The sequence below is a fragment of the Ammospiza caudacuta genome, chromosome 1 (assembly GCF_027887145.1).
Source record: "Ammospiza caudacuta isolate bAmmCau1 chromosome 1, bAmmCau1.pri, whole genome shotgun sequence".
Taxonomy (NCBI): domain Eukaryota; kingdom Metazoa; phylum Chordata; class Aves; order Passeriformes; family Passerellidae; genus Ammospiza; species Ammospiza caudacuta.
Window position 1 is genome coordinate 156981506 of NC_080593.1, and position 16073 is coordinate 156997578.

The 16073-nt window shown below is 56.1% G+C and overlaps 1 protein-coding gene across 2 annotated transcripts in view; it reads left to right on the forward strand.

Moving 5' to 3' along the window:
- Positions 1-16073, forward strand: part of SCRIB (scribble planar cell polarity protein) — a 128287-nt gene that overhangs the window by 99944 nt on the left and 12270 nt on the right. The window contains exons 32-40 of one of the 2 annotated variants that reach the window (XM_058802379.1): positions 143-193; positions 2631-2672; positions 3444-3572; positions 5413-5526; positions 7306-7353; positions 8660-8825; positions 10826-10994; positions 12769-12858; positions 13873-14052. In XM_058802379.1, coding sequence (XP_058658362.1) covers positions 143-193; positions 2631-2672; positions 3444-3572; positions 5413-5526; positions 7306-7353; positions 8660-8825; positions 10826-10994; positions 12769-12858; positions 13873-14052 — 989 coding nt within the window. Of the gene's footprint in view, positions 1-142; positions 194-2630; positions 2673-3440; positions 3573-5412; positions 5527-7305; positions 7354-8659; positions 8826-10825; positions 10995-12768; positions 12859-13872; positions 14053-16073 lie in introns of both variants that reach the window. The other variant, XM_058802370.1, reaches the window with a different exon arrangement.

Genomic DNA, 16073 nt, shown 5'->3' on the forward strand with positions numbered 1-16073 from the left:
GGCTGGGGGAGGCAGGAGGTGTCTGTGCTGGGTCTGGGGGTTCCAGGCAGGGCAGGGGGCTCCCCTCGGGCTCCTCTCCCCTGGCAAACCCAGTCTCTCCTTTTCTCTCCCATTCTCTATGTGCTGCTGCCCCTCCCCACAGGTGCCCACAGCCCCCCGGGCCCCTCACCTGGCCGGCAGGGAGACACGCTTTGTAAGTGCTGCTCATGGTGTGCAGTGCTTTGTAAGTGCTGCTCATAAGTGCTGCTCGAGGTGTGCAGTGCTTTGTAAGTGCTGCTCATTGTGTGCAGTGCTGTGTAAGGCTTTGTAATGGTTTACAGTGCTTTGTAAGGGCTGCTTATAGTGTGCAGTGCTGTGTAAGGTTTGTAATGGTTTACAGTGCTTTGTAAGGGCTGCTTATAGTGTGCAGTGCTGTGTAAGTGCTGCTCGAGGTGTGCAGGGCTGTGTAAGGGCTGCTCAGGGTGTGCAGGGCTTTCTAAGTGCTGCTTTTGGTTTATGGTGCTTTCTAAGTGCTGCTCATGGTGTGCAGTGCTTTGTAAGGCTTTGTAATGGTTTACAGCGCTTTGTAAGGGCTGCTCATGGTGTGCAGGGCTGTGTAAGTGCTGCTCATGGTGTGCAGGGCTGTGTAAGTGCTGCTCATGGTTTACAGTGCTTTGTAAATGCTGCTCATGGTTTATGGCGCTTTCTAAGTGCTGCTCGAGGTGTGTAGTGCTGTGTAAGTGCTGCTCATGGTTTACAGCGCTTTCTAAGTGCTGCTCATGGTGTGCAGGGCTTTGTAGTGCTGGTCATGGTGTGCAGTGCTGTGTAAATGCTGCTTGTGGTTTACAGTGTTTTGCAAGGGCTGCTCATGGTGTGCAGTGCTTTGTAAGGCTTTGTAATGGTTTACGGCGCTTTGTAAGGGCTGCTCATAGTTTACAGTGCTTTGTAAGTGCTGCTCCTGGTGTGCAGGGCTTTGTAAGTGCTGCTCAAGGTGTGCAGGGATTTATAAGTGCTGCTCATGGTGTGGAGCGCTTTGTAAGCGCTGCTTATGGTGTGGAGTGCTGTGTAAGTGCTGCTCATGGTTTACAGCGCTTTGTAAACGCTGCTCGTGGTGTGTAGGGCTTTGTAAGCGCTGCTTATGGTGTGCAGTGCTGTGTAAGTGCTGCTCATGGTGTGGAGTGCTTTGTAAAGGCTGCTCTTTTAAGTGGTGCTCACGGTATGTGGTGCTGTGTAAGGGCTGCTCATAGTTTACAGCGCTGTGTAAGTGCTGCTCGCGGTGTGCAGTGTGCCCCTGCACGGCTGCTGCACTGCCCACCTGGCTGCTGCGCTGCCCTGCGCTGGCACCACGGCCCATGGGGACCCAACATCCCCACGGGGAGCCCTTGGGGGGCCTGCCATCCCCATGGGATCCACACGGGAACCTGGCCATCCCCACTGGGGCCCCACGTGGACCCAACATCTCCATGGCATCCTGGCATCTCCTCGGGGGCTCAGAATCCGCACGGAGACCCAACATCCCCGTGGGGGCTCAGGATCCCCACAGGGTGTCCTGGCATCCCCTGGGGTCCCCCAGGGAGCAGCACCCCGCTGGCACTCGAGGCACGAGGGGCTGCTCCCTGTCAGCTGCTGCTGTGGTGGCACCACGAGTGCCTGGGAAGAGCAGGGGGGGACAGCTTTGCTCGGGCTGGGGCAGGTGTGCAGGGTGGCCATGTGCCATGGGGATGTGCCCAGGGGATGTGCCAGGGACCAGGAGCAGGGGATGTGCCCAGGAATGTGCCAGGGAATGTACCAGGGACCAGGAACAGGGGATGTGCCATGGGAATGTGCCCAGGAATGTGCCAGGGACCAGGAGCAGGGGATGTGCCCAGGGAATGGGCCCAGGAATGTGCCAGGGAATGTACCAGGGACCAGGAACAGGGGATGTGCCATGGGGATGTGCCCAGGGAATGTGCCCATGGAACGTACCCAGGGACCAGGAGCAGAGACTGTGCCAGGGAGTGTGCCATGGGCCAGGAGCAGGGAATGTGCCCAGAGCAGGGGATATGCCCAAGGAATGTACCAGGAGATGTGCCAGGGAGCAGGAGCAGGGGCAATGCCCAGGAATGTGCCAGGGAATGTCAAGGGAGCAGGAGCAGGGGCTGTGCCCCGGGCCAGAGCTGTCCCAGAGTTGGGCTCAGAGTTTGGAGATGTGCCCAGGGAGCAGGAGCAGGGGATGTGCCCAGGGAATGCCCAGGGACCGGGGGATGTGCCCAGGGAATGTGCCAGGGAGTGTGCCCAGGAGCAGGGGATGTGTCATGGGGATGTGCCCAGGGAATGTGCCAGGGAGCAGGAGCAGGGAATGTGACCTGGAGCAGGGGCTGTGCCCAGAGAATGTGCCCAGGGAATGTCCAGGGAGCAGGAGCAGGGGCTGTGCCCACGGCCAGGACTGTCCCACAGTTGGGCTCAGGGTTTGGAGATGTGCAGAGAGCTGTGAGGGTCTCCTCACACAGCACAGGGGCTGGGAGAGGCTCGTGCACGTGGGCTGTCCTCACCTGAAGAGGCAAGGACTGGGGTTCTGTGGCACCTGGAGCTCCCCTCACAGGGTGGGCAGTGGGGCAGGGGTAAACAAAGGCTTCCAGACTCCAGATTTACCCCTGTGTTTCTGTTTGCAGGCTTCCATTAACTTCATCACATCGCAGGATGACAGTAAATCAGTGAGTACAGCTGCTGTGAAACCTGACTGTGCTGTCCCTGTGCATCCCCCAGCACTTGGAGCTTGTTCCTTCCTCCTCTTGGCTCCTAGTCTGTCTCCTCCAGTCTTCCACTATGCCTCGAGTTTGTACAAATGCATCAGGTCTCAGATATGGTCCATGTGAAAACCCAGTCGAGCTGTTTTTGCAGCTTTTATTGCTGTTTCTCCTCCTGCAGGTTTTGCTGCCTTACCCAGTCCCTGTGCCACTCTCTCCACTTGCAGGTGCTTTGCTCACTTTCACACAGCCTTCAGCAGTGATGGTGACATCTAGGAGAGGTTTTAGCCTCTCACCTCTGCTCCAGTAACTGCATTTCTCATCAGAACCAACCTGGTTCACTTCCATCCACAGCTTGTGCCAGTTCCCATATTCCTGGCTGATGTTTCCTTCCTTCCATCCCTGGTGCTCTCATTTTCTGAGCTTGGTCACACTCACCATACCCTGCCAACCCCTGTAGCTGCTGCTGGTCTGGCAGGTGCTTCCTTTGGTCCTTCCTTTTGTTCTCTGCAGTGCAGTGGTGCTGTGTAACCCTTCCCTGGATGAGTCTCATTTGGTGTTGGCTCCTGCAGCTGGAACAGCAGCACAGCCGAGGAGAGAAGTGGGGATGCATGGATTTGCATGGGTTTGTTTATTCAGCTGCATGGCAGACACCTGGCTGCCCTAACTGCTCGTTTCTCTTCTCTTTGTGCCCCCTTGCCCTCCTGTGCCCTGCCCACGCTGCCCTGGCACCAGCAGACCAAGCCCGGCGTCATCCAGCCGCTGTCCCGCGTGCGACCGAGCGCCGCTGTGGCACTCAGGGCCGAGGAGGGGGACAGCCCCAACCCCTTCCAGCAGCCCCAGCCCTGCTTCAGGACCCACAGCTCTGTAAGTGCCCAGGGAGCCCTCCCCAGAGCCCTGTGGCTGCCCCGGGTGGTGCAGTGCCATGTCGGGGGCAGGAGCCCTCCCAGAAGGGGCTCTGCATGGTCACCACGTGCCTGGTCACTGGTTTGGTCACCACGTGCCTGGTCACTCTGGTGTGCTGACCACGTGCCTGGTCACTCTGCTTGGTGACCATGTGTCCTGGTCACTCTGCTTGGTAACCATGTGCCTGGCCACTCTGGTGTGCTGACCACATGCCTGGTCTCTGGGGTTTGGTGACCACATGCCTAGTCACTCTGGTGTGGTCACCACGTGCCTGGTCACCCTGGTTTGGTGACCACGTGCCTGGTCACTCTGGTGTGGTCACCATGTGCCTGGTCACTCTGGTGTGGTCATCATGTCCCTGGTCACTCTGGTTTGATGACTATGTCCCTGGTCACTCTGGTTTGGTGACCATATGTCCTGGTCACTCTGGTTTGATGACTATGTCCCTGGTCACTCTGGTGTGGCCACCATGTCCCTGGTCACTCTGGTTTGGTCACCACATGTCCTGGTCACTCTGGTGTGGTCACCACATGCCTGGTCACTCTGGTGTGGTGACCAGGTGTCCTCATTGTTTTTGAAAGGTTCTTGTTTCTGGGGCTGTTTGTGGATGGGGGAGAAAAATTCAGGTGTTTTTGTCTTTGTCACGAGGCAAGACCTGTGTCCCTTCATATAAAAGTGGAAGGAATAGTGGAAGGTGTCCCTGCCCATGACTGGATGGGCTTTCAGTCCTTTACACAAACCATGCTGGGTGAGATTCCATCAATCCAGCCCTTCTATCCCTGCTGGAGCTGGTGCAGTGGGATACCAGAGATATCAGAGACCTGATTTGCAGGCTGTACAGAACCCATGGAATGGGCATGGCTCACATTTCACCGCTCTCCTGACCTCACTGTGCTGTGCTTTAGCCCATCAGACAGCATTGTTTAACCCTAGTCCAGCACTAAGAAAAGCCAGAACCAGAACTGGATTGGTGCAGCTGGAGGGATGAGCAGCTGGAGGGGATTTCCTCTCCAGAGGAGGAGGAGGAGGAGGAGGAAGGTTTGGGTGCCGTTGCCCCCCACCCTTCCATCTCTGTGGTGCTTAGAGCAGGACCCCCAGTGCTGCAGGGGCTGGGTGAGGGAGGGACCAGCAAAGACAGTGACAGGACCAGGAACATCCCCTCAGACCTTGTCAGATGTGTAAGTGTAATTCTGCAGAGGAAAATTTGGGATCAAAGGCAGATCTCCTCCCCATCACAGATCCCTGGATCAGATCCTGGAATCACAGGGTGCTTTGGGTTGGGAGGGACCTTAAAAACAGAGACACCTTCCACTAGAGGGGCTCTTGTTCAGCCCTAAATAGAAATCAATGTGTAGCTGTCCAGTTCTAGCCCACAAAACCCTGATTCAGGTAGGTTGAATTGGGTGTAAATCCTCAAGGACTGGGACAGCAATGTGCCCTTGGCCAGAGGATGTGTCACAACATTCCCATCGGGTCAGTGAAGGTCTGTGCCACCAAAAGCACCATTCCTTCACTGTGCATGGAACAGAACAGGCTGTGACCCTCGTGCTGCTGTGCACAGTGTGTGTGCAGTGCTCTGCTCCTGGTGCTCCTGCCCAGGGCTCAGCAGCAGAGGCTGAGATTGCCTTCCCAAGGCTCACAGATCCCTTACGTGTTCCCTGACCTGTTCCTTCCATATCCCCCTTACCAGGCTTTGCAGGCCAAGTCTCAGGCTGTGTTTCCCCCGTATGGGTTTTCCCCCCACCTGTGCTCACCTGTGCTCACCTTTGCCTCCTGTCTGTCTGTCTGTCTGTCCCTGCAGCCAAAGCCATCGCCGCCGTCGCCACCATCCCCTGACGAGGTGCCCATCAATGTCAAGCAGGCCTACAAGACCTTTGCAGCAGTGCCCCTGTCCCAGCCCCTGCTGGGGACACAGGTAACCCAGCCCTGGTGGCACCAGCCCGCCCTGCAGGGACAGCTGGGGACATGGCCAGGGCCTGGGAGAGCTGGAAGGGCTGGGGATGGGATGGTCACCCTGGAAAGGCTCTGGTGATGAGATGGTCATCCTAGCAGGGTCCTGTGTGGATGGTGCAGATCCACAGGGCATCCATCCTGGCCGGGTCCTGGCTGTGCCAGGTCCTGTTGGAGTGTGTGGATGGTGCAGATGCTCACCCTGGCCGGGTCCTGGCTGTGCCAGGTCCTGTTGGAGTGTGTGGGTGGTGCAGATGTTCATCCTGGCAGGGTCCTGTGCTGGATTTGGAGTGTGTGGGTGGTGCAGATGTTCATCCTGGCAGGGTCCTGTGCTGGATTTGGAGTGTGTGGGTGGTGCAGATGCTCACCCTGGCAGGGTCCTGTGCTGGATTTGGAGTGTGTGGGTGATGCAGATGTTCATCCTGGCAGGGTCCTGTGCTGGATTTGGAGTCTGTGGGTGATGCAGATGTTCATCCTGGCAGGGTCCTGTGCTGGATTTGGAGTGTGTGGGTGATGCAGATGTTCATCCTGGCAGGGTCCTGTCTCTGTCAGGTCCTGTTGGAGTTGGAATGTGTGTAGATAGTGCATATGTTCATCCTGGCAGGGTCCTGTGTTGGTGATGAGATGTTCACCCTGGCAGGGTCCTGGCTGTGTCAGGTCCTGTTGGAATGTGTGATGGGGCAGATGTTCATCCTGGCAGGGTCCTGGCTGTGTCAGATCCTGGAAGCTCCTGGAATCTCAAGCATTGTTGTTCTCCCTGGACATTGGGATACTGATGTACAACCACGCAAAGGAACTCTGAAATTCCAGGTTCCAGGGCCTGGCTAAACCTGTGCTGAGACATTTTTGGGTAGATTTTGATTTTCACTGGGACTCTTCCTTTCCCTGCCATCTAGCTGAATCCTGGAACAGTCCAGGCTAGCTGAGGCCTTGGAGGTCACTGCCTCAGTTCCCCCTGCAGAACAGGGCAGCCTTGGGTGTTGGAATCCTGGAATCCCAGAATCCTGGGACGTCCTGATTTGGAAGGGACCCACAAGGATCATCAGATCCAGCTCAGGACACCCCCAGGAACCCCACCATGGGCCTGAGAGCGTTGGTCAAACATCTCCAGAGCTGTAGGAGGTTGCTCAGGCAGATCCACTCCAGTTCTGAATTCTGAATTCACAAATTTTTGGAGTATTTGGATAAAGCCAGAGATCATCTCCTTGCTCTCTCTTTGTGGGTCATTTCAGTTTGTCTAATTGTAAAACTTCCTTATTTTCCATAACTAGTTTGCAGTTCTCAGTTTGCCCCTATGGATTCCTGGTTAACAGATGGATTTTGGGGATCAATTTTATCCCTCTGAAGTTCTGTTCATCCAACATTCTGTTATGTATCCCAGTAAATACAGATTTCATTCCTTCTGATGGCATCTCTGCTTCTTTAAAGTAAATTTTGGGTGGTTTTGTCTTTGATGCAAGCAAAGTGTGAGTGGGTCCTGCCAGCTCCTGTGACTCCCCTCCAGCCCCTGCTCCTGTTTGGTGCCTGTTTCCTGTGATTTTCAGTTTCTCCCTTTCAGGAGTTGTCACACCTGGTTCTGTTTAACCCTCAGTTTACCATAAATCCTCACTCCTGACCATTGCTAAGCCTTGTTAAATCTGTGTGAATTCAGGGACAGTTTGGGGACCTGTGTCAGCTGCCTGGCCTTGGGGCACAGGGCTGGAACCTTTCCTTTTGGAACATGCTTGTTTCTCTCTGTCCTTAGGAACTGTCTGGTCAGAGCAGCACAGAAAACACCAAAATGGCCTTGGAGGTGGGTGCTGGGAGTCATGGGGGTGTGGGTGGGGTGTGATGGTGGTCACAGGGGTTCTTGGATGGGGGAAGAGATGAGAATGTTGGCTCCATGCTCAGAAGGCTGATTGATATATGTTACGTTACGACTATACTAAAGAATAGAAGGAAAGGTTTCGTCAGAAGGCCAGCTAAGAATAGAATAGAATAGCAAAGAGTGAATAACAAAGGTCTGTGGCTCTGACAGAGTCCAAGCTCTCTGGTCTGTGGTTGGCCATTAATTGTAAACATTCAAGATGGCCCAGTCACAGACACACCTGATGCATTCCACAGCCGATAACCAATGTCTACATTTTGTTCCTGAGGCCTCCCAGCTTCTCAGGAGAGAAAAATCCTAAAGAAAAGATTTTCACAAAAAGATGTCTGCGACAGTGGAGGGATGGGGCAGAGTGTGGGAGGGCTGGGGAGGAGCAGGAGGAGGAGAGGAGGGGGCAAAGTGAGAGCTGAGAGGATGGGGCAGAGTGAGAGGAGGGGGCACAGTGGGAACTGAGGGGATGGGGCAGCTGGCAGAGCAAGGGATAGGGTGGCATGGGGCTGGGTGGGCAGTGCTGGGGCTGAGTGGGCAGTGCTGTGGCTGGGTGCCCCCTGTCCCATGGTGTCCCTGGGTGTCCCTGTGTGTCCCTGTGTGCCCCCTGTGCCTGGGTGCCCCCTGTGCCTGGGGGGCAGTGGTGTGGCTGGGTGGGCAGTGCTGTCCTTGGGTGCCCCATGGTGTCCCTGGGTGCCCCATATCCCTGAGTGCCCCTTGTGCCTGGGCAGTGCTGTGGCTGGGTGCCCCATGGTGTCCCTGGGTGCCCCCTGTCCCTGTGTGCCCCCTGTGTGCCCCCTGTCCCTGTGTGTCCCCGTGTGCCCCCTGTCCCATGGTGTCCCCGTGTGTCCCCTGTCCCTGTGTGTCCCTGTGTGCCCCCTGTCCCCGTGTGCCCCCTGTCCCTGGGTGTCCCTGTGTGCCCCCTGTCCCTGTGTGTCCCCGTGTGTCCCCTGTCCCTGTGTGTCCCCGTGTGCCCGCTGTCCCTGTGTGTCCCCGTGTGCCCCCAGTCCCTGTGTGTCCCCATGTGCCCGCTGTCCCTGTGTGTCCCTGTGTGCCCCCTGTCCCTGTGTGTCCCCATGTGCCCCGTCCCATGGTGTCCCCGTGTGTCCCCTGTCCCTGTATGTCCCTGTGTGCCCCCTGTCCCTGTATGTCCCTGTGTGCCCCCTGTCCCTGTGTGTCCCTGTGTGCCCCCTGTCCCTGGGTGTCCCCATGTGCCCCCTGAGCAGCGTTCTGGCCCTTGCAGGTGGCCGCCCACAGCCCCGGGGGCCAGCACAGCCCTGAGCAGAGGTCCTTCCGGGAGAGGCAGAAGTATTTTGAGATTGAGGTGAAGCAGCAGCACCTGGACAAGCCTCCCAAGCGCGTGTCCCTGGTGGGGGAGGACGACCTGAAGAAGATGAAAGAGGAGGAGGGTACGTAGCACTGTGTGCTCAGAGGGTTGTCCTGCTAAGGGATTCCTTTGCCACAGAAATGCAGCACTTCCAGAAGCCCCTGGGTGGTTATTGTAAGGACTGGGAATGATTTGAAGTGAATGCTGAGCAATTCTGTGCATGCTGCACTGATACTGCCTGGGTTGGTGCAGTGCTGTAGTTTCAGGTGTCCTGTATCATGGAATCACAGAAGGGTTTGGGTTGGGTTGGAGGGACTTTTAACCCACTCAATGCCACCCCTGCCGTGGGCAAGGACTCCTTGCCTCAGACCAGTGGCTCCAGTCTGGCCTGGAACACTTCCAGGGATGGAGCAGCCACAGCTGCTCTGGGCAGGGTCCCTTCCCAAATCCATCCCTGAAGCCATCCCCCCTCCAGCCCTGTGTCCAGAGCCCCCCTGAGCCCCTCTGGGTGCTGCAGGGCTGCAGTGAGTCCTGCCTGCAGCCTTCTCCTCTCCAGCTGCAGTTCAGCTCTCACAGAGCTCTCCCTGCAGGGCACAGGGCATTCCAGGCTCCCTGCTCTGGGCTCTGTGCCTGCAGCCTGCAATAAACACTTCAGGGACATGTGTGAGGCCCCTGCCCACAGTGGGGCTGTGCCAGCTCCAGGTGAGTGGCACCCTCACACAGGACTGGCAGCAGAGCTCAGAGCTCACTGTGCTGCTCCAGGGCTGCACCAGGAGCTGCATTGCTGCTCTCCTTTGTGTTGTCATTCCCTCTTGCTTGAGAGTTCACAGAATTCACAGAATTACTCGGTTGGGAGAGACCTTAAAGATCATCGAGTCCTACCTATAGTTGCTTTAGGAGGTGATAAGGAACAAGGTGAAGTGGACAAAAGCATTTTTACCGAGCTTTCCAGCCACTCCTCTCCAAAGCGTACCTGAACCTGGCATTTGGTTCAGTTTCATGCCAGTAATGGTTGCCCAGTGTTCCAGCCTGTCTGCACCCTCCTGTAGGGCTCCATGGCCCTTGAGAGAGCCACCAGCAGCTCCCAGTTTGGCATCAGCAGCAGTGTTCCTGTTGCATTCAGCTCCTGCAGAATGCAGAAAAATTATTTTATTAATAATTTTAATATTATTTTTATATTTTTAAGAATTTTAATTTATTTTTAATGTTTTTTCTTTTTAATATTATTTTTATATTTTTAAGATTTTTAGTCTTGCCCCAGGGCTGAGCCCTGAGGAGCACCCCTGTGTGACCTGTAGGACACCTGCCCCAGAGCTGCCTGCTCCTGTCCCCTCTGTTCCTGACCCTCTGGTGATGTTGTGCTCACCAGCAGAGCTGTCCCAGGGCCGCTGCTACGCATGGGGCCAGCACCAGCACCCAGCCTTGGCTCCTGCAGGAGGCATGGGGCAGATGCAGGCTGCCACGGCCTTCCTTCCCTCTGGGAAAAGGGCAGGAGAAACTGTGCCCAATTCCAGGGTGAGGCTGAGTGCACTGGGAAATCTGCTGGAAACCTGCCCTGGGTGTCCAGGGATGGAAATCTGGTGGATAAGGAAAGGGGGAGCTGAGGAAACCATGCACAGTTTGTTGCATCACTGGTGGAAGTGTGAGGAACAAAGGTGTTCATGGAGAGGGGATGGACTGAAACCAGCCCAGACTTGCAAGGGTGAGAAGGACCTGCCCAGAGGTTCCATCCTGGGGGATTCAGTGCCAGGACCTGCCCAGAGGTCCCATCCTGCAGGTTCAGCGTCAGGATTGAATCTCTTGGGGGTTCAGTGCCAGGACCTGCCCGCAGTCCCATCCTGGGGGTTTCATTGTCAGGACCTGCCCGCAGTCCCATCCTGGGGGTTTCATTGTCAGGACCCTCGCACAGGTCCCATCTTGCAGGTTCAGTGCCAGGACCCCCCCACAGGTCCCGTCCTGGGGGTTCATTATCAGGATCTGCCCACAGTCCCACCCTGGGGGTTCAGTGCCAAGACCTCCCCCACAATCCCTTCCGGGGGGTTTCATTGCCAGGTGTGTGATCTGCCTCCTGTGTCCCTGCAGCCCGCAAGCTGCAGCAGCAGCGAGCCCTGCTGCTGGAGGAGGAAGCTGAGGAGGAGGAGGAGGAGGGCAGGCGGGCGCCCCAGGCCGTGCAGTCCAGCGTCATCATCGAGGGCGTGGAGTACAAGGTGGAGAGGCTGAATGGGAGGAGCAGCCAGGCTCCAGCAGCTCGGTAAGGCAGCACCCTTGTTTTGCAGAGATAACCAAAAATTCCACAGCTTTGTGCAAGTTGTAAAGCCGGTATGTTTATTATTACATGTGGAGATTGCTCTCCTTAAAAGACATGGGAACTTCAGGTCCCTTTTTATCCCCCTCTCAAATACATATTCATACAATTTCACATTAGGTTCATGCATATTCATTTTTACAAATTTTGCGTGACATTTGCCACTAGTTCTTCTTTACCAGAAATAATTCCTAGGTCAGGCTGGCCTGCTCTCACAGCAGTCTCTCTGTCTCTATCACCCTCTGTGTCCCCCCTTCTCTCTGTCCTTCACTGAAGCAGTTTCCCAGCCTAGGTTTGCAGTCAGGTTACATAGCTGTGTTTTCTAACCACAGGCTCAAAGATGTGCATTCCACCTAAATCCAAATGGATTTCTACTCTGGAGAATTTCTACTCTGTCTCACCCAAAGCAGGCAGCCCTGCACCTCCCACGGGCAGAGAGTCCCAGGAGCTCTCAGGGCACAGGGCTGGCACAGATTTCTGCTTCAGAAAAGGCCAAGTTTTACATCTCACTCTTTCCAGGGAGCAGCTCCTTCAGCTGTGCCCCAGGGTGTGGAGAGAGGTTGATTTTAGAGAGATGCTTCAGGATAAGCTGAATGATAAAGTGATGCTAAAACAGATTTGGGTTTTTTTAGGCTTGTTTCCCCGTTCTCTGGGACTTGGCCTCCAGGTTACCTTGATGGTTTTTTCTAATTCTTGGGCATAGAACAGAGGAACGAGAACAGGATTCTGAAAGGCTCCAGATAAATTCAGAATGCACTGAAGTAAAGCTGAAGCTGTCCTTATCTGCCTTTGAAGCCTTTGGCACAGACAGTGTGCTCTCCACAAACACATCTCAGTCACAGTGGCAGAACACTCCCTGGCACTGCAATCTCATTTCTCTCTGTTGTTTCTGCCCAGTCTCACTGGAGGACCTTCTCACATCACAGTTCCCTGAGACTGCCCCTGCCCCTCTGAGCTGGGGCAGCTCCAAGGAGGAAAGCAGTCACACACAGCCCCTTGGTTCCCTGGAAGCCCCCCTGATCCCTCCTGTTCTCATCCTGAAACATGGCATGCTGAAGGACAGGAAGCCTGGCTCCATCAGTTGTTTATTATTTATGCTTGGATGCAAGGGAGGCAGTGGAAGAGGCTGAAGTTGTGTTTCTTGAAATATTCTTCCTCATGCTGGAAGAGAAACTGAAATTTAATTAAAATAAACTTGAGCAGTAAAAATCAGAGCTGGGTGTCACCATAAACTGAGCACCCCCAGCTCTCCCAGCCAGCTCCATAGCCCATCTCATGGAACAACTTAAAATAATCAAATTAATTTGTTAATGAGGGTGTAAAATCAGGATCAGGTGACCAGGGTTTCCAAAGGGAATCTTTCTTGGGCTCCTCTGTTTGGAATCCTTTGTGCCACATCTAACAAAGCCAAGAGTGAGGTCCTGCTTCCCAGGACTGAAGGGTGAGATCCAGAGGAAAAGAAAGCCCAACAAATATCTTTATTAGGAAAACTGAGGAAAGATTTGTGTGTGTGTGTGAGTGGCTGGGTGGCCTGCAGGTGCAGGAAATGAGTTCTGCTATTCGTGTGGATGTTCAGGAGATCCCACAGGAATGTTTACAGCAGTGATCACAGAGTGCTGTGACTTCACCCTGGAGCAATTGTTGCTCTCCTGGGGTGGAGCTTCACCCTTGGCTGGGTGTGCAGCCCGTGGTGCTGCAGCTCACAGGGCTCTTTCTCCAGGCCCTTGGAGCTCAGTGAGAGCAGCAGCTCACAGAGGAATTCCCTGGAGGAGGGCATCAGGCCTGAGCACAGAACCAACTCCATGTCGGGGTGAGTGGGGCAGGGGCTGCAGAGTTCCTCCCTTCAACAGCCAGGGGCTGCCAGGGAAGGGTCTGGGGGAGGCAGGGAGGGGAACTGAGCAGAGCCAACCTCATGGAACCCAGCGTGGGTTGGGTTGGGTTGGGTGGGAGGGACCTGCAAGACCCTCTGGTTTCAACCCCCTGCCTTTTGGTGTTCACAGGGCTCTGAGGATGAGGGAAGTTATGAGGATCTGACTCCATGTTTCAGAAGGCTGATTTATTATTTTATTATATATATTGCATTAAAACTATGCTAAAAGAATAGAAGAAAGGATTTCATCGGAAGGCCAGCTAAGAATAGAAAAAGAAGGAATGATAACAAAGGCTTGTGGCTCGGCTCTCTGTCTGAGCCAGCTGACTGTGATTGGCCATTAATTAGAAACAACCACACGAGACCAATCACAGATGCACCTGTTGCATTCCACAGCAGCAGATAACCATTGTTTACATTTTGTTCCTGAGGCCTCCCAGCTTCTCAGGAGGAACAATCCTAAGGAAAGGATTTTTCATAAAAGATGTCTGTGACACTGCGGGGGGTGCTCCCAGGACAATCCAAGCCCCATCCAGCCAGAAACTCCTTACAAGGAGCTTTCCTGTGTCCTGTGTCCTCCCCATCCATGGCAGCCCATGCCAGTGGCACCAGGCAGGTGAGCAGAGCTGCCATGGCACGGGGCAGATGAGCAGAGCTGGCAGGTGAGCAGAGCTGGCAGGGGCACAGGGCAGGTGTGCAGAGCTGGCAGGTGAGCAGAGCTCCCAGGGTTGCAGGGCAGGTGCCCCCAGGTGCCCCTGCCTGCCAGGTGAGCCCTGCAGGCCCTCAGAGCCCCTGTCCCCCGTGTCCCAGGTTGTCCCCCGCGGAGCCCGGCGCTCCCGTGCGCAGTGGGACAGGTGAGCAGGCTGCCATGGCGCGGGGCAGGTGTGCAGAGCTGGCAGGTGAGTCCTGCAGCCCAGGTGAGCCCCTCACAGCCCCCCTGTCCCCCGTGTCCAGGTTGTCCCCCGCGGAGCCCGGCGCTCCCGTGCGCACGGCCAAGGCGGAGCGGCGGCACCAGGAGCGGCTGCGGATGCAGAGCCCCGAGCTGCTGGCCCAGCAGGACAAGGACAAGGAGCTGTCCCCGGCCGAGCGCCGCGCCCTGGAGGCCGAGAAACGCGCCATGTGGAGGGCGGCGCGGTGAGCCGGGCTGCCTGTCCTGCGGGGAGGGAGAGGGGCAGCTCCGGGCTGGGGATGAGGGCAGGGAAACTGGGCAAGGAGGGTGCTTGCACAGTACAGGGAAACTCCTGGGGTGGGGATAAGGGGAGGGAAACCGGGGAATGGAGGGTGCTTTTACTGGGCAGGGCTGGTCCTGGGTGTGGGGATTAAAGGGAGGGAAACCGGGCAGTGGGGGATGCTGTTACAGGGCAGGGATGCTCCTAAAGGAGTGAAACCGGGGAATGGGGGATGCCTTTACTGGGCAGGGCAGCTCCTAAAGGGAATAAAACCAGGGAATGGGGATCCTTTTACTGGGCAGAGCTGCTCCTAAAGGAGTAAAACTGGGGAGTGGGGGATGCTTTTACAGGGCAGGACAGCTCCTAAAGAAGTAAAACCAGGGAGTGGGGATCCTTTCACACAGCAGGGCAGCTCTTGCACATCTGGGACATAAAGGAATAAAACCAGGGAATGGGAGATCCTTTTATAGGGCAGAGCTGCTCCTAAAGGAGTAAAACCAGGGAATGGGGGATCCTTTCACACAGCAGGGCAGCTCCTAAAGGGAATAAAACCAGAGAATGGGAGATCCTTTCACACAGCAGGGCAGCTCCTGCACATCTGGCACCCAAAGGGTGTAAAACCAGGGAATGGGGACCCTTTCAGGGGCAGATGTCGAGGGAGGCTGTGCAGGATCTGTCCAAGCCCTGGCTGAGCCTGTCTCTTGTGATTCCCCCAGTGCTGCCCAGCCCTGCACAGGGGAGCTCCCCATGGACAAAACCCAGCTGGGTGCTGTGCTGGCTGTGTCCTGCCCTCACACACTGTTCCCACCTTGTTTGTGCCCCTTTTGGAATGGTGTCACTGAGGCTGCAAGGTCACACATCCAAAAGGAAAAATGGAACTTCTCATTTCCAGGGTAGCTGGGCTGGACATCCTGCTGCAGCCAAGAGTGGCAGGATCTGGCCATTCCCATTCTTACCCACATGAGCTGTTCCATCAGCCTTGAAAGAGTGGAACACTGCCAGGGATCCAGGGGCACCACAGGATTCTCTGGGCATCCTGTGCCAGGGCCTCACACCCTCCCAGGGAACAATTCCTGCCCAATATCCCATCCAGCCTGGGTTTGGGCACTGCCAGGGATCCCCAGCTGCTCTGGGCACCCTGTGCCAGGTCTGCCCACCCTCACAGGGAACAATTCCTAATTCCCAATATCCCATCCAGCCTGGCCTGGAACACTGCCAGGGGCACCACAGGATTCTTGGGTCACCCTGTGCCAGGGCTGCCAGGGAAGGATTTTCCGAGGTCCCCTCCAGCCCTGCCCCTCTGGCAGTGGGAATCCATTCCTTCCCCCTTGTCCTGGCACTGCAGGCCCTTGTCCCTTTCTGTGGGACAGGAGGGACTGTTCCCTGCTGCCCCAGATCTCCAGGAGGATCCAGGGCTCTCAGGGCCCCTTTTCCAGCTCTGGAATGGGCACAGGGTTTTGGCCAGGTCCTGTCTGCAGGGGAGGCCTGTCTGGGGGGCTCAGCCCCACCGTCCCACTGGGTTTGTTCCTCCCTCTCTGACCTCCTGTCTTTGCTTCTCTCCGGTTCTCTGCTCTGTGCTGTCACTCGTGACCCTCACTCTGCCCTCCTTGGGCTCTCCTTGCTGTCCCTGTGCCATCAGGGCCCTGCCAGGATGGGGGATGCCCCTTCCCCAGCACCCCTGTGCTCTGTGCACACACAGCCCCAGCTCACACAGGGGTTCTGGGCACACACAGCCCCTGGCACAGCCATGGAACAGTTTGGGATGGAAGGGACCTGAGGGTTTGTCTGGTGCCACCCATGACATGGCAGGGACACCTTCCCCTGTGCCAGGCTGCTCCAAGCCCCGTCCTTGGGCACTGCCAGGGATCCAGGGGCAGCCACAGCTGCTCTGGGCACCCTGTGCCAGGGCTGCCCACCCTGCTAGGGAGCAATTCTTAATTCCCAATGTCCCATCCAGCTTGGCCTTGGGCACTGCCAGGGATCCAG